We start from the raw sequence: 21,235 nt of genomic DNA, 5'->3' as shown, positions 1-21,235 counted from the left end.
TGGACTGTTAATAACGTTGTGAAATGTTTGCAGTTTGGTAATGTTCGGCACAAGAGCAAAAACTTCTTAGTTAGGCTTAGGATATCATTCTGCGTAACTTCCGTAATTATGTTACATAATTTCCCTTGTAACAGCCGAGTTAACTGACTGAAGCAACAAAACTTTAAAGAATTCAATGTTTAAATCAGTTCATCAGTGGTTATTTTGCTTCTCAAACGTGACATCACCTTCTACCATCAATTTCAAATTAGTGTGAATACTATGTAAAAACAGGCTGCTGTTACATCAATACATGTACATCAATCAGCATCATTCCACTGTGGCAGTATGTTCATGAATGGTTCCACTTTGTGTAGTAAGTAGCTGATTAAGGTTTAGATTAGTTTTATCCGTCTCAGCACAGTGTTTACACAGATTATTTTACGTACTGTAGCAACCATCTTTCAAAACTAGCTTGTGCTCCCTCACAATAAGAGCAACCAGATACAGTATTTTATCAAATATCAGTGTCATCTCCAGCCAAATGGCCCGAAGGACAAACAGTCCTGCACACATACTGCAGCTACTCTATGCGCTGTGGAAAGCTTTACGGTCCATATCTATCTTTAGCTGGAAAAACACATACGTTGATTAACTGGTCAACATACGCGAAAGACCCAGGCCACCTTTATGGTGATGGAACTTTCCATGACACCAGTGGTCTGTGAATGGTTTCTGTGGTCATGTTGCTGACACCAATTAGTTTCAGGTCAAACCAGTAATGTCACGACACTGATTGTGGGCAGTTTGGTTAGAATAGATCAGGGTATACGTTTTAATCGCTGGAGGCATTCTTGCTTCGTATGATTGATTGTCACAATTTACTACACTAGTGCTCGTTCTTCTCCATCATCACTTTGTTACCCATGACCTATGAGGTCATGTGTGATGTCATCGGTGCCCCAGGGGGTAGAACGTAATAGGGTCAAAGAGCACTGTCACATTAATTACCCCTGTACTGTCCTCGTCACTGCTGTAGTCATGAGTTTGTATCCCTACAAGTGTTGTTGTTCGTCATTCCTGATTCTGAACTTTAAATCAGTGGTTCCCAGCCCCTGAGCCATGTACAATATCCACAAAAGTCAAATAATACTTTTAGGACTTCACAGGTCAATTGTGAAGTTTTGAATATGAGGTTTATTTGCTCTTGTTGAGCTTACATTAAGATACTAGCTAAACAAACAAAAAAATAGACCATCTGTGTTCAGTTTTCCATGTAGTGGAGTTCTGCCTTCCAGACCCAAACCTAATAGTGAAATAATAAGTCATAAATTGAAACTATTTTTCATGACAGACTGCTGAGGATAAATTGGAGTCTTACAGATTGAGGAAATAAACTGATCTGTAGTCTGTTGGTACCGTGGCAGATTCTTCTGTGTTGCCAGATGGCAGCAGAGCATCTGTCTCACAGCATTTGCTGCTGGGGTATCACTTGCTCTTGGCTTATTATTATAGATAGATATAAAATATATAATGTTACAGTACAATGCTGATAACTTTAGCATCCTCAAAAAATCAGGATTACATGTAACCTTGCCATGCATCCTGGAAACTGCTACCATTGAAAAAAGAAAACTGTGTTTAAAATAAGTTGAAACTTTCTTCTTACTTGCTTCCAAATCAGATGCACACCGTAGCAGATCAAGATCTTCACAGCACAAGGTGGCGGTGCTCATACCACTTTTGTCCACAGGGGCCGCCAGCATCAACATCAAATTAGAGTTCATTGTAGCAGCTTTAAGCCTCAATTTTGGGCCTGTGGAGAACTCTAATGTGATGTTCCCGCTACGAAACAATAAAACCTTAAGAGAGAATTTGAGAAAACTTGAAAGGAAAGAGAGATCAAGGGCCCAGTGCATGTGTTATACCTTGTGATTATAAAAAATGTTCGGTGATCGTCTGCTGTAGGTATGTGCTGTCAAAGTTTGCTATTGAGGTTACTGGATCTGATGCCACTAATCCCTCAGTAAGCATCTGAGCATCATCTCCACATCATAGTTCTAACATTTTTCTATATCCAAACTAAGACTGTTGAGTCAAATGCGAAATGTTTCGTGTGGGTGTTTTACAAGAACAAAACTGTATTTAAGATCTCAGGCTGCAAACTTCTGGCATTTCATTTAAAGAATTATAAACCACAATATTTCAAATCAGACGACAGGAGATAAAAGTCAGGATTACATTTCCGACATGCAAACACTGTTTATGTAGTCGCTGTGAATGGAGGACTGTGTTCGTGACGGGATAAAACATTTATGCCGCCTTGAATGTTTGTTTTCTCATACTGCATCAGCCCTTTATTTCACCGCCCTAACAGGAAGGTATTTGTTGGTACATTTGTCATACCCTTTAGAATAACCTTGATGTGTCAGATCTGTTGAAAGCCATGCCTCCCGCTGGGCCCCGAAACTAGTAGGCTGGCTATTTACAGAGAAAATTGCTGGTTATGAATCACCGAGCTGGTGTGTCTCTCGAGCCACAGTGAATTCCTGGAGAAAGAACTACAACAAGTGACAAAAGAGGGATTTTCTGCTTGTCTCCCTGTTTGATGGCATCTCTATGCATTTAAACAAGGCTCCTACGCACTGAAGCTGACAGGGCGATGCAGCGTTAACCAGACCACACAAATCACACAGGGTCATTTGCTTTTTGTTCCCGTTCTCTACGCCGAGTCAGCTGCTCTGAGTTAATGTGTGAATAAAAATACCATCAAAATGAATAAATTCAGGCTGCTCTGAAGTTTTTTTCTCTTTCTCGGATACATCTGCCACCAGATCTGCCTGTCCACGCTTGTCTGACTCTCTCTCAATTTAAAATTCCGCTTACAAACAGCTTCTTTTAAAATCTGAATTGCTGAAATGCGAAGCTCATTATTTTTTCGCAGGAAGGGAAAAGCACAGGAGCCGAAACTGTGCTCGCGTGAGAAGGGGAGTGTGGACGAGCACGCACAAACGGCCGTTTATGGCCATCCTGTTTGTTAATGCGTGCCCAACATGTGCTTTATGTGTGTGATTTAAGCGTGTTTGGTGGCGGTACTTCTGTCGCTGCAATGCCTTTGTGTGTAATCCAGTATGTTTTATGGATGGCCCCGTTCTCCGTCTGACTGGCTGAAACAGATCCAGTACCGAGCTGCTTCTTGACTTATAATGAATTTCTCAATATCTACCCGCTGTTTTCTTCGGCGCACACATGATCGAGCTTAACTTTCTCTTCTTCTCTATCCCTGGGCTGCAGATATGAACAGGGATCATGAAATGAAGAAAACACCCCACCCGCCTGTAATTAATTCTCACGACATTTGCGCTTTGAAGAACACTATAGAGGGACAAGAGTGGCGGAGGATGAGAGGTGGAGATGGTGAGATATCAGCCAGGAGCTGTAATCAAACCACAAAAATTCAGCCTCTAAAAGTCTCGCCATGTGTTTTATTAATGTTGGCCTCACAGTAAGAAGTTATTTTAGTCATGCTGAGACCGTACACAGGCTATTATTATTTGATTCTAGTCCATTTAAAGGTTGATCTCGGCCAAGGAGGGGGACTCACTTGGCAATCATTGTTCACGGATCAAAAGCAGAGGGGGAAAAAAAGCAGGCACCTCAGCATATGAGCAGTTAAAAGCAGAGAGCTTAATGCAGGATTTAATTTTAAGTCCACAGTGAAGTCTGGCCAGTAAAGCTGATTCTGTAGTGTTTCCTCTTACATTGTGATCATTTGATGTTTTAAAATCAGTGTTAGACTGCCGATTAGTTAAATTGGGGGGGATAATTTGTTCACTCAACATAAGTGGCTATTGAGTAGAGATTCACCAGGCTGTTTTCTAGGCTGTAATCAGTCTCAATAACCAGTATTTGGAACGATATACATTGGCTGAATAAACAGCAACTGACCAAACTTTTTTACTTGTGTTCCGTACTTTTCTGCAATTTATACTTTACACTCTACATTTATTCCATAAATTAAGTGACTAGTTACTTTGCAGATTCCGGGTTAAGGCTATTACTTTTGTCGTGTAACCAATCAGACTTGTGTTGTGGGCGGGGTGAGTGAGATCACACACAGGTGACAGCAGATGGAGAAAAGATGCTGCATCAGAGCCACAGTATTGCATTTTAGAATTAAATTGTCATCAATCAGACACAAAAGACTCGGACAGATTTTGCCAGATGGCAGCGGGGTGAGCAGACTGTGGTTGGGGTGGGCGTCGTCTGCCCTGATAATCGGCCTATACCGACTATCTATTACAGTTTTTTCTCTTTTCACTACTCTTCTTTCTTCATTTGGCCATTCCTCATCCTCCTCTCCCCTGGAATTCACCAAGATTAAACTGATTGATTTTTTTCTCCTCAAACCAGCACGATCCCTTCTTCAGCTGCCCCTTCCCCACTCTCTCTTTGTCTCCCCAGACATATCCAGGTCCTATAATGTCAATAATGTAAATGTAATCACAGCTTCTCTTCTCTTCTCTTCTCTTCTCTTCTCTTCTCTGTAACAAATGAAATGCTGTGTCATAGACCAGTAATTTGCTGGTGCTGTGCTTTTAGCTGTGTTGTGGTGGTGGATGCAGAGGTGGGGAAACTTTAACCTCCAGGTATCCATGAGTCATACTGCAACCACTAATGTAAGTATAGTCTGGAAAGCACCCGCCCGTTTCCCTGAAGAGACCTCACGTTCACGGTTTGAAGCTGCGCACAAAATCCCCGTTATGACTAAACGTTTCACAGAATGACTTTGTGTTGGAAAAAAAAAAAAAGCAGCTGAGGTCCTCCATGTAAACAAAAACATGGATGAAGACGTTTGCAGTAGGTTTGCCTTTCACAGTACACTTGGTAATATATTCAGGAACTCTTTGTTTCTTTACCAAGTACAGGACGTATCTGTGTGTGTGCGTGTGAGAGAATGTGTACTCGTGAGGGACACTCAATCCCTGTAACCATGGTTACCAGGTGGTCCGTCTTCCCATGGGTGCTTCATTGATGGCAATGAAGAAACGGGGGGATGGAGAGAAAGAGGGGAGGTGTGGCAGGTTTTGTGCCATCTCCACTGCCAAAGTAACGTGACGTTTCTTTGCATTGTGCCTTCTTAGTGTTGTAATACCTTGAAAATCTTGATTATGCAGTAAAACCCGTGTCAGTATTTGTTTCTCATCATAATCCCGCACCAAATAATGCACACACAACTGGATATGGTACATGGCTTGAGCCATTCTCTATTTCTTGTCCTGCTGCCATGTATCTCCCCTTCATCATCTCTGCCTTGCTCCTCTGGCCTCTCCCCCACTTCCCCGGGGCCAGATTCACGAGGCTTTTAGAAGCTATTTCATCTTAAAGGGAAAGGCCAGTGTTTTCCAGCGCTCGAACATGTTAGCCCTCTGCCTGAGGACAGTTTGATCTGCATTCATAAGCATCTGTCCAAAGGGAGCCAGAAAGAACAATAAAACAGTCTGGCGGGGCTCCTAATCTGCACCCGTGACTATAAAAGTTCCCAGAGCGCGCGTTTGCATCGGATTGATCAGCGCTATAAAATGAAACTGCTTCCTTTGTACATGCATGCACTGGAGAACATTAGGTTGTGACACGTGCTGTGAATGCAGTCGGCATCCCACTGATACAGCAGCAAATCAGGATTAAAGCATATCTCCTTGTCATGCTTTTCATGATTTCACATGTAGTCAGTCGTCTGTAGTAAACAACAAGAATAGAAAACTAATGAGGGACATCCATCAGTAAATACATTTTGTGGGGAATAGGATTCTGCCTTGCGTTTATTCTTGTTCTGTTTTTACCAACAAATACAGATCTGTCCACTGTTCACAGCAAACAAATGTCCATATACTGTCCAACATATTAAATACACCACATCAGCAAAAGGTTCACCATCAAAAGACTGTATAGTCTAAATTAAAATGATGTTGTGGTAACAACAACAGTTAAGTCTGGGTAGAAAACTGACCTTGTTTAGTTGTAATTTTCAGTCCAAACACTTAAAGATATATAAGTAGAACGCAGCGGCCTGACATGTATGACGTTTCTGCAGGTAAATTAGGTCTCAAACCTAATATTAACGAAGGTTTGTTTTAAGCTATGACAGCATCACACATGCATTTTAGATGAATTAGATGTACACCATTTGAAATTACATAATTTGAAAAAGTTATTGCAAACAGACATTGCAGTGTTTTTAATATAATGTCTCCTCCTGGCTACTGAAAGCATGGTGGACCAACAGTATTGAAGCTTATGAGAAAAGGACCCTACTTCTCACTTGATTTATTACCTCATTATAAAGTTTCCTAATGAATTAATGGTCTCAGTTGCAATGGTTCAAGTCTTCTTCAATGCAACGTGACATTCGTTCTGTAAATTATGTTCTCAGTTATATTGTCACTCCTGGCTCCAGTAATCCAAGATGGCGACACTGGAGATGTGTTACGTCTCCAGTGTGCTCCCCCTGATTTTTGTCTGCTATCTATGGCGCATTTCATGGATTTGATAAACCGTTTCCAGGAAAGGTCATCCAGGCAGAAATCCTGTTTCTTCCAAAATCTATTTTGCAAAACAAATTAACAGTGTATGAATTAATTTCCTCTTTGTTTTGATTCTTTATTTTGTTTATGTAGCCTGAGTCTCACAGCTTGGGGTATATTGGCTAGAACTGGTACACACACACACACACACACACACACACACACACACACACACACACACACACACACACACACAAGGGGGCAAATAAAGAAAAAGGGATGAGCTGATACAGAAGAGGATGATAGGAGGTAACAGTTGGTGCAGAGAGAAAGGGAAGTCATAAGTGTAAGTGCTCACATGCTGTGTGTGTGTGTGTGTGTGTGTGTGTGTGTGTGTTTGTGAATGTGTGTGTTCAGCATGTGGTAATGGTTAATAAGCAGTGATATATCCTCAGGGTAGAAGATGCGGCTCATTAAAGAATTACACATTCACTTTGCTCTCACAGTCTCTCTCATTCACAGCGGCTGAAGGTCTGTTTTGTTCAGCACACCTCAGACAGATGAAAGAATGGAATTCTACTTGGAATGCTTCACACCGTCGGATCCACGCAACATACTTATAGCCAGTTAGCAAACAGTCATTTCACATTTTGGAGGGATGCTACAGTCAGCTGTGTGTCTCTGTGATCCTGTTGCTCTTCTATGACTACATTTTCCTTTGTGACATAGTTCATCAAGGTGACACTGCTCTGTAGAATATATAGCCTACAATAAAGGTCCAGCACTTAACCCTACCCCTCTGTTTTTCAAGTTCATGCCTAGGGGAAGGGTGTCCCGATAATTGTTGGGATAAATGGGGAGCGTGGTGTGTTACAGCCCTTACCCACAAAACTACCGTCAAAGAACTAGCCGCGGTCTCCTTTTTCTTATTCCGGGTCACTTTTCTGCACTGATCTGCTCACTGAACAGCCAGTCAGAGCGACTTCATTAACCGTCGAGCCACTGGTGATGCTACATGCTGAATCAGACAAATAACCTCTGACAAGGTCTGTCCAGATCCAGCAGTGTGGGGCACACCGCACCAACTCTCACTGGCAATACACACTGGCCTCTTGGCTAAGAGGATTTAGGCCTACATAACCTTTCAAAAGGAGATTTTTCAAAAGCACACTTCAAACCAAGGCTCCTCAATGTTTCATATATATTTTGATGATTTCCATTGTAACAGGCATAAAACAATGTCTACTAGTTTGCTGATGTCTTGGTAGCTAAATAACTAGCTAGCCATTGTCACATTGTTGCTGGTGTGTATATGACAGTTCTCATTTGATGTATTTCAGTATTGCATCATAATTGTCATATTGGCATATGACGCCTGGTATTTAAAGTCCAGCAGCGCAGTTGCTGCACTTTTTGCCGTTCCTCTGGTATCAGAATGGCAGGTTGGAGCACAGCATCAGTATGGATCCATAATGTTAGCCTACAGAGCGCCGCTAGTGGTTATTTTAAGACGTGTCCATGCTTTTCTATCTCCATCAGATAAATTACAGATGGTGTTGTGATAATACCAGGATTGTAATGGTAACGCAAGAGAAATCACCAAAGTTGAAGACGACATATTGGAAGCTTCCATTCATGCCTGCTTACATGAACACCAAGACTGCTGATGACGCATGAGGATGTTGAGGGGCTGTCTCATGGGCGAGATTTCAGATCCCCTGTAACTCTGCTCTGTGGGGCGAAGGGTCACTTGGAAATTAGCTGTAGATATTAAAATTGGAAATGGGCATTTGCAATGGTACATAATTGTGTAGTTAGAGCATGTAGTTTAGAGAATATTAGAGTTCCTAGACAAAACTAGACAGAAGTTTGTTATTGAGAGAAACCTCATGGATTTATCAATACGTAGCACAGTTAGAGAAGTGATATTTCAGAGACATAGATCATAACTTCAGTCAGAGACAGGATCAATGAGCCAGGCAGGACAGACTAACATATTCAAGTAAACAACTCCTCTGCCCCTGCACCCTCTCTGCGCCCTGGGGAATACAGAGGGAGGGGGTTGGCAGGTTAACAAGGGGGATGCCTTTGGCCATTTTGCTAACAAGGGCGATGGCATCCCCCCTCACTGCCTTTCAAATGGCCTACCTCCTTTAGCCTTCATCAAGCACCTCCTGCATTTGCTGCTCATATCCTGTCCTCTCCCTACCTACCTGTCCATCATCCTGTCTGTTTCTGCTTGTCTTTCTGTCCGACTCCCTGCTCATCTTTACACCTGAGAGAGTTTCTGCATGCGAGTCTGATTAGACATCATCTGATTATTAGTCCTCGACTCTGCAGTGATTCTGTTGTTTCCATATCTGACCTTTTCCAAGAAGGGTGTTGCCCTTGCTTTGTCTAGCTTCCACAATCTCCAGCTTCATTCCGCGTTTATTCAAATGAGAATTCACATGCCACACACACACACACGCACACAGCAAACAACACCCCCATTGGCCTTTGTCGATGTATAGCCTTCAACCAATCACTATACCATGTTCCTGCTTTCATCCACCTCCAATCACAGTCAGTCCCTTGCTGCAGTCCTCGGCTCATTTCTTTCCCCATGTGTTTCATCCAAAGGATTTTATGATTCCACCGGAGGCAACGCTTCACCTTGGTAACCTTGGGAAGATGCTTTAACTGTTATTATAGCCATTTGAAAACAAGTACTAGCCCTTAATCTGAATAGTAATTTTCAGATTATGTACCCACACAGTCACTTCGGGACCAGTGGAGCAGGTGACAGAGATGCAGACCAGAACATCTGGCCACACTGTCAATCATTAAATAGATGCAGTTTATAAATAATTACAGGTGTTGGGGACATTAGCCAGATGGCTATTAGACTTACATAGGCAGTATTATAATTTACAGGAACTGTAAGTCACATGAACAAAACTGTACTTTCTATCATTGATTGGTCCCTTCATCACAAATAATGTGCCTTTCTTTCCTATCAACCCAAAGTAATGCCGGACGTGAAGAGATTCTTGAAGAAAAATATTAAAGTATGTTCTAGTTTTGTTTTTAGTTAGCATGCTAACATGCTAAGATGTTGAAAATGGGTTCGCGAACAGACAGGACCGCCTCTTTATGGAGTAAGCTGATTGTGCTGACTCTATAACAGTGATTACTGTTGGAATACAAAGCTATTTGGCACATATTTTTATAGGAAATTAACATTTACAGCAGCAATAAATCAGCATGTTAGCATGTAGATGCTGATGTAAGTAAATGACTTGAAGCAGCGCTGAATCTGAAATGAATAGAAATGTTTAAAGATATAAAGTGTCTAGAAACAAACAACTAAACCTTTGGTATATATATTCATTGCATGATTACAGTGTCCCAAATGTTTCCATCAATGTTCATCCGAGAGAAATCCGTAGCCGCCTATCTCTAAAACTGATACATCAGCGGGTGAGGATAGAAGTTCCCCGAGGGACAAAATGTAGCAAAAGCAAAACTCTTCAACATTACCTCGTTCCTGAACGTTTCAGCCTAAATAGTGGATGGATAGATTTTCGTCAGCAAAGGTGCTTATGTAACAGTTAAGACAACTTTGAGATGTAATTTTGTTTCCATCGTTTTGATTTGAGAGACTCCCAGCTGAAGAAATAAAAAAAAAAATGGATGTAAATGAAATTCACTGTGCTAGGACCGTGTCCGTTGCTGTGAGATTATGAAGAGATGGATTCCTTCGTCTCCCACTTGGGTTACACATTGGCTTTGCTTCCAGAAGTAGCTTGGCAGAAAAACACCAAGATCCCTTCAACAACTAGTTGGTCTCTAAAAGTGCTTGCTTGAAACATGTCATACCAGTTTACAGTATTTGGTAAATGGCAAAAAAAATGTTTTGTCTGATGGGCAAACTGGAATCATCCGATTCTCTGAGGTTCTTTCTGTATTTACATTTTTATGGTTTGATCCGAGTCTGTGAGGCTCGCTGAGTCGAAACGTCCTTCGACACGGAGCCTGCACAAGTGAACCCAAGAATGCATGTGTTATTTTCTGTTGTGTTAACAATGACTGACATCTCTCAGTATTGTCCCTTCAGAATAAGCTTTAGAGCTGCTGCAATTCTTATTCTTACCTCCTGAGATAAAGGAGCCTCACTGTCACTCTGTGTCGTACAGCAAATGCTTGAAAACATCGCAGCATATTACCAACTGGGGACACATTGATGATTTTAGTGTCTATAGATTCTCCTTATATAAGGCGGTTGAGCAGCAAGCCAATTTCATCATGTTATTTTTTTAACTCCATATATAACAAGATGACAGCAGTGAAGGATACCGGGAGAAACAGTACAGCGTGTTGGCAGGATGTCAGAATCGGATTATTTATATCTGTGGCCAAATTTAACATTTATTGTGTGTTCAGAAAATAGACATTGTCACTGGCGTTGAGGTATGCCTCTCATTATTCACTCTGATGTTCACAGCGCTGCCTCTTTTTCTTCCTCGCTTAATTTCTTTCTTGCCGTCCTCTTTTCTCGCTATCGTTTTATAATTTGATTCTGATAAGCACTTGCTGAGTGTATAATCCAGAGCTACCTTTTACCATGCTCCTCCTGCCCCCTGTGTGTGTGTGTGTGTGTGTGTGTGTGTGTGTGTGTGTGTGTGTGTGTGTGTGTGTGTGTGTGTGTGTGTTTCCTCCCTGGGGAACTGAGGCTGAAGTAATGAAATGCTCATTACTGATTCAGCTGGAAATGCTACAGATACATTTACACGTCTACACACACACACACACACACACACACACACTCGTGCGCACACCATCTATCCAGACGCTTTTCAAGGTCACCTCGCAACATTTGTGTGTGTGTAGTGTGTGTGTAGTAAGCAAGAGAGAGAGAGAGAGAATGAGTGTCTGTTGTGTACGTTCAAAAATTGATGGGCAACAGGATTGGGCATAATTGGGGCATAAATTGACAGTTCTGTAGAAACACACCACAGGCATCTGATATCAGACACAGTCATTAACGCACTCAATTTATTTCATACACACACACGCACACTCGCTGTCAGTTCACTTTTCAACTTTAACTCATCAGATCATGCCTCCCTAACATCCTTTCATAACTCCCATCTGCGTGAACGAACACACACGAGCACACATTTCTGCATGTCGAACATGAACGCCCACAAACATTTCAAAGTACCTGAAGTTTTCTTCTGAGGCGAGGCGAGACTGCACAAACACTCCCCACATATTAAAGCGCAGTGATATAGCGACGCATTACTCACGGATCTGCCTGATCAAAGCATTACTAACATGTTTCTGTGACACACACTGTGATTACACACACACACACATATTGTCTGCTGTGATTAGGAAGATGCTGTGTTGTCAGTGGGGTTGTGTTTCAGATGGCAGACTGGGGGAATGCATGACAGAGCATTTAACACAGCAATGCTGAGGTTTGGGTATCGGCTTCTCTGGAATGGAAATGCTTGATATATTATCATATTATTTGTGAACATTGTAATGGATTAAAGCTCCACAGTTGCGAATGGTGATTTTGGCTGGATAGTATAGTTTACCGCTATAATACAAAAACAGCAGAATAATAGTAATGGTGTAATAACAGGTTTTATATGAGCTGTGTTAATCACACCAGCCTTACATTGGCTAAATGTGTGCAAATAAATGTTTACCAAAAACCTGCTGCTCCCTCTCTACAACAGCTTGAGGCCTTGTCATTTATACTTAACACAAATGAATATTTGTTTACACAGTTTAACATCCTGTTCTCACTCACAAGAACCCTGGTCAATGGCCCTTTGAGTATGACACTGTCGTTACCAGCTCTAGTACAGTAGTATAATGCTGTAATTCCACTGTTCCAGGGTTAGTTGAGTAGCTTGATGTAGCACAACGCAGACATGTCCGGTGGAATCTGGGGGTAAAAAGCTAGAAGAGTATAAGTTGGGGGTGGGCGGGATGGTTGGATGAGTCATACACTGGAGTTTGGTTGTAGCCAAGAGTCAAAAGTGATTTGTTTTTAAGTTTGGTTATGTTAGTAAGTTGATGTACGTGAATGCACTTACATCACCTGCATCACATAAGGTGATTTACGTATGTTATGCAACTAAATGTAGTGATTTAACCCAAACTATGCACTTTGTCTCAACCTAACTGAGTCGTTTTTGTGTCTAAACCCCACCAAACCATGGCCGCATGACAACATAGATAACAAAAGTCCAGAAGTCATCATGTTATTATATATGAACTATATGTCAGCAACCTTTATGTTGAAAGTTGAACAGAACATTGCATTCAGCAGATGATTGCCAGCTTGATCGTGGAGCCCTTCACATGCAAAACAGTTGTAAATTGGTCTTTGCTGAGAAACAATGATTGTTGTTACTAGCATGCAAATTTATGCATTTTTTTTCAAGCTAAATAAATGAATATGTAAAAAAAATCCTGCTATATTTGTTTTGATAAAAGAAACTGAATATGATGTAATATTTTTTGTTTCTTTTTTCATTGGTATTATGTCTAGTTTTAATATATCTGTCCAGTATTAACCAATGTGTGCTAATCAGTCAGTTAATGTGCTTTATTTTCATACACATTGACACATTGTTAGTTACAGCTTGTGAAAAATCATACCAGCTGTTAGAATAATGTTGAAAATTCACTGTTTTCTTTTTGCAATTATAAGGCATGTCTGACTTTTTTTACACTAAAACATCCTCAACATCCTCCACCAAACTGTGTGTGTGTAACAATGTGTGTGTATGTGTGTGCGTGCGTGCGTGTGTGCGTGTGTGTGCGTGTGTGTGTGTGTGTGTGTGTGTGTGTGTGTGTGTGTGCGTGTGTGTGTGTGTGTGTGTGTGTGTGTGTGTGTGTGTGTGTGAAACAGATAGAGATTCGCTTAGTGCCTGGCAACCAGTCTGTTTCCTGTGGGTCACCACAGCTCTGATTTATGGCTGTACTCCACCTGCTCGGGAGCCTTACTGTCACCCCAGGGTTCGACTTCTGTTCAATTCAATTCCATTTTTATCTTATTATTGTGTAAAATTGTCTAAATTACGAGTCAATGGTCAAGATGACACATTTGTTTGTGTGGATTGGAGGGGATGATGTATCACATGTTTTCACCAGCTCTCCTCTTCAACCATGACAGTACATGGTAACTGTTCTCTACTTGTTGTTGTGAATGCGAGCTGTGCGTGAATGGAGATGAGAGAAGTTTAAATGCTGGACACCAACAAAAAAAGACTGAAAGTCTGATCTGCAGCTCGCTGACCTGGAATCTGCAATCCTCCACGGCAACTCACTGACAAGATCTTTCAAATGTCACTCCTGCATTCTTATTATCAAACACACACACACACACACACACACACACACACACACACACACATACTCTCTCTCATTACTCATTGCAGTAAAGGTTAAACTATCCCATGAGTATGGCCAGTGACATTGTTCATCACTCATCTCTGATGGGTGAGTGTGTGTGTGTGTGTGTGTGTGTGTGTGTGCGCGCGTGTGTGTCCATGTATTTCTCGCCAATCTGCCTTATGTGACATGTTTCTGAATTGTTGCTAAGAGACAAATGTGCCGAAGGGCATGTAGGAGGAGACTATGTGTTGCCACCCACCTCGAAACACACAAACTCACACACATGAACGCCCGCGCAAACACACTCACATCCAACCATACTTACAGTATGCACACGCAAGCAGAGTGACTCTTAATAGGACGTTTCGTCTAATTAGGAACCTTTGGATGACAGTTGGTGAGAAGCACAACTTTGATAATCTGTGAACCATTTATCAAGAAACTGCATATTTGCTGCCTTCAGCTTTTCAGATTTCTGTTTCAGACAGTTGATAAGACAAAACAAGCCTTTTAAAAGTATTACTAGTTTTTCTTGGGTGGCAAATATTCACAATGTTCACTTAGTACCACGGTAGAATGAACTTACCAAGTAAAAGTCCTGCATTCAAAGTTACAGTTACATTGAAAGACAGAAGTGTCATCAGCGTAATGTTTTCAAAGTAACGATACTAAAACTACTCATTATGAACACAAAGTTGAGATTTGTTGAACGCGATATTATTTAAGTATCATAACTCGTGCTTTAATTTCTAATTGCACATTTTACCGTGGTAGGTTGAAGTAGATTACATTATTTAATTATCTATTGTATACTGAACATTTGTTATAATGTTTTCAAATTAAGTTCTATGTAACATATTTATACAAAGTAACTCAACCTGGAGATGTAAAAATGTCCCTTTCAAGTGTAGTGAAGAAGAGGTATAAAGTAGCATGTTGTGGTTATACTCAAGTACTTAAAATGTTTACTTCACTTGAGTAAATGTAGACTTAGTTACAATGAACTTAGTCGCAATCCACCAATCCATTTACTGTTTTCTTCTCTCATGCGTACGGCTATTTGTAACACATTATTTTTCCTTTGCTTCTCTGAAACCATAATTCTGTCTGCCTCATTTACCTTCAAATATGAGTTTAACTCACCTTGCTTATGCTCCTCCATGTAAATGATTGGAAAATGTGTTCCTTTTTGCCTGATTAGACGGACATAAGAAATCAACTTGACGAATTTTCTGAAGCAGCTCACTGGAGGAGCAAAAGAGGGCCAGTTTTTGCATAATTATATCTTTTTTTAAGAACAAGGACACAAGAAACAGATATCATGCTGAGATCAAAACACGGTTTTGTCACAATATTCTTGTTATGTTGGAAACACAATAAGAATATGATGCAATTCTGTTCCTGAAACAGGTTCACTCCAGATGTGACACAAGGTTTTCAGTTGGAATGGGAGCAGAAAACAGGCCACACACGCACACACACACACACACACACACACACACACACACACACACACACACACACAAACACACACACACAGATGGAAACACACAGCTGCACAGCCATGAGCCCAGGGTCCCATATTGCTCCATGGAGCTATTTGTCAAGAGAGCACACAATAAAGGACAGACTCCTAATTGGAAAGCATTCTGCTGTGAGTAAATCATCCGGATCATCAACACAGTCAAAAACAAAAACACATCATTCGTCTCTCTTTCAGATTGTTTTCATATTTTTGTGTCTACGTCTGTGTTTTGAATTTCAAACGTTCTGCGTGTGCTTGTTTCTTTTCGTGTGTATGTATATGGCTGTTGTCCCGCTGTCTTTATGTCTGAGTTATTATGAGATATAATATTTGTGCGACTGTGTGAACGTTAACTACTCGCCTCATTCCTCAGCAAATGAAAGAGGCTCTTTGTCTATTGTACTGCAGGACAATGTGTATTGTAAGAGGCAGAATCAGATTTCTGCCCAAGCAGGTGTGTGTGTGTGTGTGTGTGTGTGTGTGTGTGTGCCAGGATAGAGCATGATGTGACTGTTTCTTGTGACAGCGCAGGTGAGTATGAGAATGTCTCTGGCTGAAACGCCTGTGTGTGTGTGTGTGTGTGTGTGTGTGTGTGTGTGTGTGTGTGTGTGTGTGTGTGTGTGTGTGTGTGTGTGGGTGCACGTTTAGCTGGCGGCACAGTCTGTCTCCCTCCTGTCCTAATCCAGTCATTTACCTGAGTTCCTCCCATGAGGGGCCTGGATTACTGCCAACACACAGACGCAAGACACACACCTACATACATGCATATGAAAGCGATAAAGCAGCTGGTGAAGTCCTGCCATATGCCCATTCAATGGAACAACATTCTGTGTTTTTGTGTGTGTGTGTGTTTATGTGTGAAAGGTAACAGTATTCACATTTGTGACACACTGTGGGTGGGTGGGTGGGGCCAAATCCATAAATCTTCCAGGTCAGCCACAACTGATGCAAGATTTTGTGCAATCGTGGGACTAAAAGCAGAACCAGAGATGACTTCCACAAATCCTGACTCGCACACTTAATTTATGGAGTTGTTTGTTTATGAACATATTTTTAAGCTGGATTTCTGTTGATTGTAAAGGCCTGGCCATGTTTTTGTTATTACGGTAACTGATCTTTTCAGACAAGTGTGGGCTCTTTGCTTGTGCAACAAGATTAATAGTATTGTTTTTGCCATGTTCAAGATTAGTATTATCAAAGTCCTTATAGGCATCTTTGCAATGCCCGCAGGCAGTTATATCAGAATAGCAGGACCGGAGCCTCTTTCTAAATGAATGCAGAGAGAGCCATAACTTCACTTTCAATGGTCAGAGAGACAAAAAAATCATGTCTAGAATCACCAGGTAAATCTGAGATTTTAACCACTACCATCATATTTTTGCTTCTGTCTTTCCCAGGCGATGAGACAGGTGATGTATCCAGCGGTCGCAGTCCAGCCACGAAGGACATGGCTCCGCCCCCTCCCCCTCGTCGCCCTGTCCCTCCTCATCACCTCTCACCCCCACAGGTAAATCATAGCTCTTCCTACCGTCACATCCTTTCATCCGCTCTCTTGTAGATTGCTCATTCTTCTGCAATTTTGTATCTCATATTCTCCATCAGGTGGCCGTTCGAGGCTCAGCCCACACGTCGTCTGTTGAACCTTTGACCCTGCTGACCCTGCTGCTCGTACTGCTGTCACCGTGGGAACCTCGCTGATGATGGAGAGAGAGATAGACCCCGAGACTGACAGAGACAAAAAAAGACTGAGAGACAACCTCATGGGTTTTTGTGGGGAAGTTGTAAGCGCAGGTCAACCACTCTGATTGTTTTTTGCGCAGCGCGGCTCAGCTGGTGGGACGGGCTGTCGATTCGTCGCAGGTGCATGGCACGCATTTTTATGTTACCTGTACTTACCTCTACATGCGTTTGTTTATTTGTATTTAACCCTTATAGGATAGATTGCACAGCACTACTGACTTTTTTGAAGAGATGTAAATACAAATATATATATATTATATATTTATATGAAGAATTTCTATAGATAACAATGGCTTGATGTGTAAATAGTGATTAATATAGAACAGAGCAGACTGACTTGGATGTTTAAGGATGTTTGGTTTGGTTTGACCTTTATGTAACGCCCACAGGGATTAAGATCCATGACAGCTAAAGTTCAGGCAGGAGGCCTTCGGTGTAGCAACAGTAAAGGCACACTTGTGAGGACTCAGCACGGAGAGCTGAACACAGACGGGTGAACGGACATTGAGACACTATCTTGAGAGGCAACGCAACCAATTATGTGACACTTCAGACTATTTGCAGATGGTCATGCAGCATAATGAACAGTCTGACAGTTCGTCCTGTAAATCTGTTCAGACTGAAGCCAGTCCGGCACTTTTTATTCACACAGATATGCTCTTTGTTCACGCAAGCTGGGTGATTTCTGAAGCAAGTATGCTGAGAGTTTTAACTGTGTAACACTTGCTCACAAATTTTATTCTTCAAAATAGACTGAGACTGAGACTTCCGCTAGAAACTGTTTTTCCCATTTCTAGGCATATAATGCCTCTTACAGCCTCCGTTGTTGTGGGAAAAATTAGACCATTGTTTTTCTCAAGATGTACAGTTTGCAAAATTGTAAAAGCACTTCAAGGAGAGATGTGACAGCTTCAGCTTCAATTACACAGCAGTCCTTGACAGAAAGCCCAGTTAAACAGAAGAGTATCCAAAGTAATGGTATGCACCTGATGATACAAGAAAAGATTAAAGATGAACAGCATCCACAAGCCAGACACAACTGTCTGCCCTGAACAATGGATAACGTTACATCTCATTGTTATACGCAAACGCTGAACTGTTTTCAAGGGCTGTCTGGTGTCTAAATGCTTTTATAAGAGCAGCAATGAGATAATCTATAGAACATAATGTTGTGTAGTTACAGTTACAGTAATGTAGTTTTTCTTGGTCTGGTACAAGTGTTATCAGCTTGTCTCTGTATCCAGTTATGACGAGAGCTGAAGTGTCAGGAGAGTGATCAGATTGCAGCTGAGGCCTGATCCAAACATGTGAATTTAATGTAATTCATATTAATTAGCACCATCAAGTCCTGCCGGCTCTCTGTTGGGTCTCAAACCTCCCCGAACTGCACACAGCAGCAGAACAGACAAGTGGAATACTGATTAAATAGGTTCAGATGAACCAGCTGAAGGACACTGTGCATTTCTGTCTGTGAACGATGTACTGTCCTTTCAAAAACAGCGAAACCCCCACATCAATCCGTCTGCTTTAAACACCTGAGACAGTTTATAAATGTAACGTGACTGACAGATGAGACAACCTGAGAAATACCATTAAGAGCTGACATGTGTGAGTTATCTGGGCAGTGAGCCCAAATACCGTGTTAGCGAGCTTTAACAACATAATCCCTCAAACAAATGTGCTATTATTTGATTACTATTAAAACGTTATACCCAAATGGGATGAAATTTTGGATTCAGGCCAAGCGCACCATCTTTCACAGTCCTTGCGAGGCGACCTACATAAACAAACCACCGACACACCAATGCACATACAGAAGTGGATAGAAGGGATACACACTGGTGTTGTTTCTCAATTTGGGATAAGACCAGAGCAATTGAATAATGTAAACAATATATATACATTTCATTTATTGTATATGCTTGGAAACAAAGCATGTAAACATTTAGCATTAGCATGTAAACTGAACATGTTATAAAACCTAAACTAACGAGCAGTTAAAGCGCTCTTGAGTTTTAAATTCAAATTGAATCTGGAAAGTGAAACTAAAATAGCTTATTTGGTGTTGCAAGTCATCATTCTGTGGAAACTCACCTTTATCTTTGAGCTCCAAACTTGTATCTGTGAACTGCAAGTTAAGGGTCCCATATTGTTCTAGTACTCTACTCACTGTTCTATTGTTAGCACTTTTATTTAGGATGCACACTACATGCTCTTCTGTTCAAACAACACATCATTTTTCTCATACTGTCAATTGCTGCAGTACCTCTAGTCACCCTCTCCTGTGCCTGTTTAAGGGCCGCCTCAAAAAACAGCCCAGTTTGTCCTGAGTGGTCAGCTTTGGCAGGCCTGAGCAGGCACCGCCCACCATGTTTCAAATTCAGCTCTGCCTGTGTGTTTGCGGCAGAAACAAAGCAGAGAGGAGACTGACCACCACACACAAGCATTTTGAATGGAAAAGTCTGCAACGCTGGAGATGGAGGTTGCATGACACATATCCTGCCCCATCCCCCCAAACACCCAATTGTGACCAAACCAGGAAACATACCACCCAACTGTGACGCTGCACTGACTCCACAGTTTCAGTCGATTTTGTGGGGGTGTAGATGGAACTTTTAGTGGCATGGAAGAGGAGGATATCACAATAATGCACAGGAGCACCAAGAAACATGAGGTTATCCAAACAATAGACGTTAAATATGAGTCGACGGCGTCACTTCATGGAACTCTGGATTGAGCCATGGAAGTCGCAGCATGTAGTAGGAATAGAAGTATACGCTGGGGAAAAGGATGTTTTTGACCTTATTTCAGGGAAAACACCCAAAACATGTTGAGCATTTTTCATCAGATTTGACTGGTGATTGGAATTTTGATGTCCTTGAAAATGAAGTTATGGCTCTCTCCCCAGCCATTGAGAGAGGGTCTTGTTAGCCTTAACTGACTGTTAGCGGGCACTGCCAAGATAGCGACAGAGTTGAAAGACTTGCCTCTGGACTTCGGTTGAGGGTGGTGACTGCACAGTTGTTACATCACAGCCTCACAGAAGTTTTTTTTGAAGGCAGTTTTATATACTACTACTTCTATGCTACTCTCAATACTTGCTGTGTGCCTTCGATACATGGATGGAGCATTTTGATACTTACACAGCATTCGTCAAGCACCTAGCGTGCTTTATTATAATAAAAAAAAAATCATAGAAATCACACCTTCACAATATGGGACCTTTAGATTGTTGACAAGTCTTTGTAGTGAATGACGTGTGACTCTTGTTTGTGCATATTTGTATATCAGGCCAAGTGATGTTATATATAGAATAGAAATAGCTGTCTGTTGTTTCCTCTAGTGCTGTGTTAAAAAGGTTCCCGGCATGTGTGTTGAGGCACACTGGTGTGCCACGGAGTGAGCTGTGCTGCATCGTTGTTACATAAAACCATTAAATGTATCTTTATAAAGGTTTAACAGCTGTTTTTGTTTAGCAGTTCTAATGTTTTTTGTTGTAATATAGCAGCATGCAGGAACACCAGGTTGCAACAACCAGTTAGCTACAGAACTCCTGTTTCGTTTCTCTCACTGCACTGAAAACCACTGTGCCACTTTAATAAACTAAATCAGTGAGTGTCATGTGAAAATAAACCCGTCTGTAATACACCGTGTCCTGCTGCTCTGTTGAGTCACTAATCCTCAGATTAATACCTTCAATAATAAACTGTTTTCGAATACATATTGTGCTTTGTCTTTTTAATTATGTGGAAAAGTATCAGTGCATGTGGAAGCGACACACAGAGGTGAAACAAGGTTTTAAGTTAGTAAACATGATTTGTCAATAGTAATATTGTTTCTTTACACATGGCTACCTGCTTTCACAGCCCAGCCAGGAGGATGAAATGTTACCAGTTACAGCAACATTATGTCACTTTTTTACCCTCACAATGGCAGAGTCAAATTCATTTTGAACAGGGTAACAGGGAGAATGGTGTCTCAGTCAGTGGGCAGGATCACAATGATACACACGTGTTTACTTCAACACACAAGTTGTCAACACAAAACATTGTAATGATGTAATGTG

General features: G+C 41.4%; 1 protein-coding gene across 2 annotated transcripts in view; it reads left to right on the top strand.

The window, feature by feature from the left end:
- The window catches only part of LOC119028839 (glypican-5-like), a 58,974-nt gene extending 38,084 nt beyond the window's left edge, over positions 1–20,890 (top strand). Inside the window, exons 10-11 of one of the 2 annotated variants that reach the window (XM_037115206.1) lie at positions 16,827–16,936; positions 17,032–20,890. In XM_037115206.1, the coding sequence (XP_036971101.1) occupies positions 16,827–16,936; positions 17,032–17,127 (206 nt within the window). In that variant the 3' untranslated portion in view covers positions 17,128–20,890. Of the gene's footprint in view, positions 1–7,025; positions 7,280–16,826; positions 16,937–17,031 lie in introns of those variants that run through there. The other variant, XM_037115207.1, reaches the window with a different exon arrangement.
- The last annotated feature ends 345 nt before the right edge of the window (positions 20,891–21,235 follow it).

Source organism: Acanthopagrus latus, chromosome 11, assembly GCF_904848185.1.
Source record: "Acanthopagrus latus isolate v.2019 chromosome 11, fAcaLat1.1, whole genome shotgun sequence".
In the NCBI taxonomy this organism is placed as follows: Eukaryota; Metazoa; Chordata; class Actinopteri; order Spariformes; family Sparidae; genus Acanthopagrus; species Acanthopagrus latus.
This window is presented reverse-complemented; position numbering and strand designations above follow the sequence as displayed.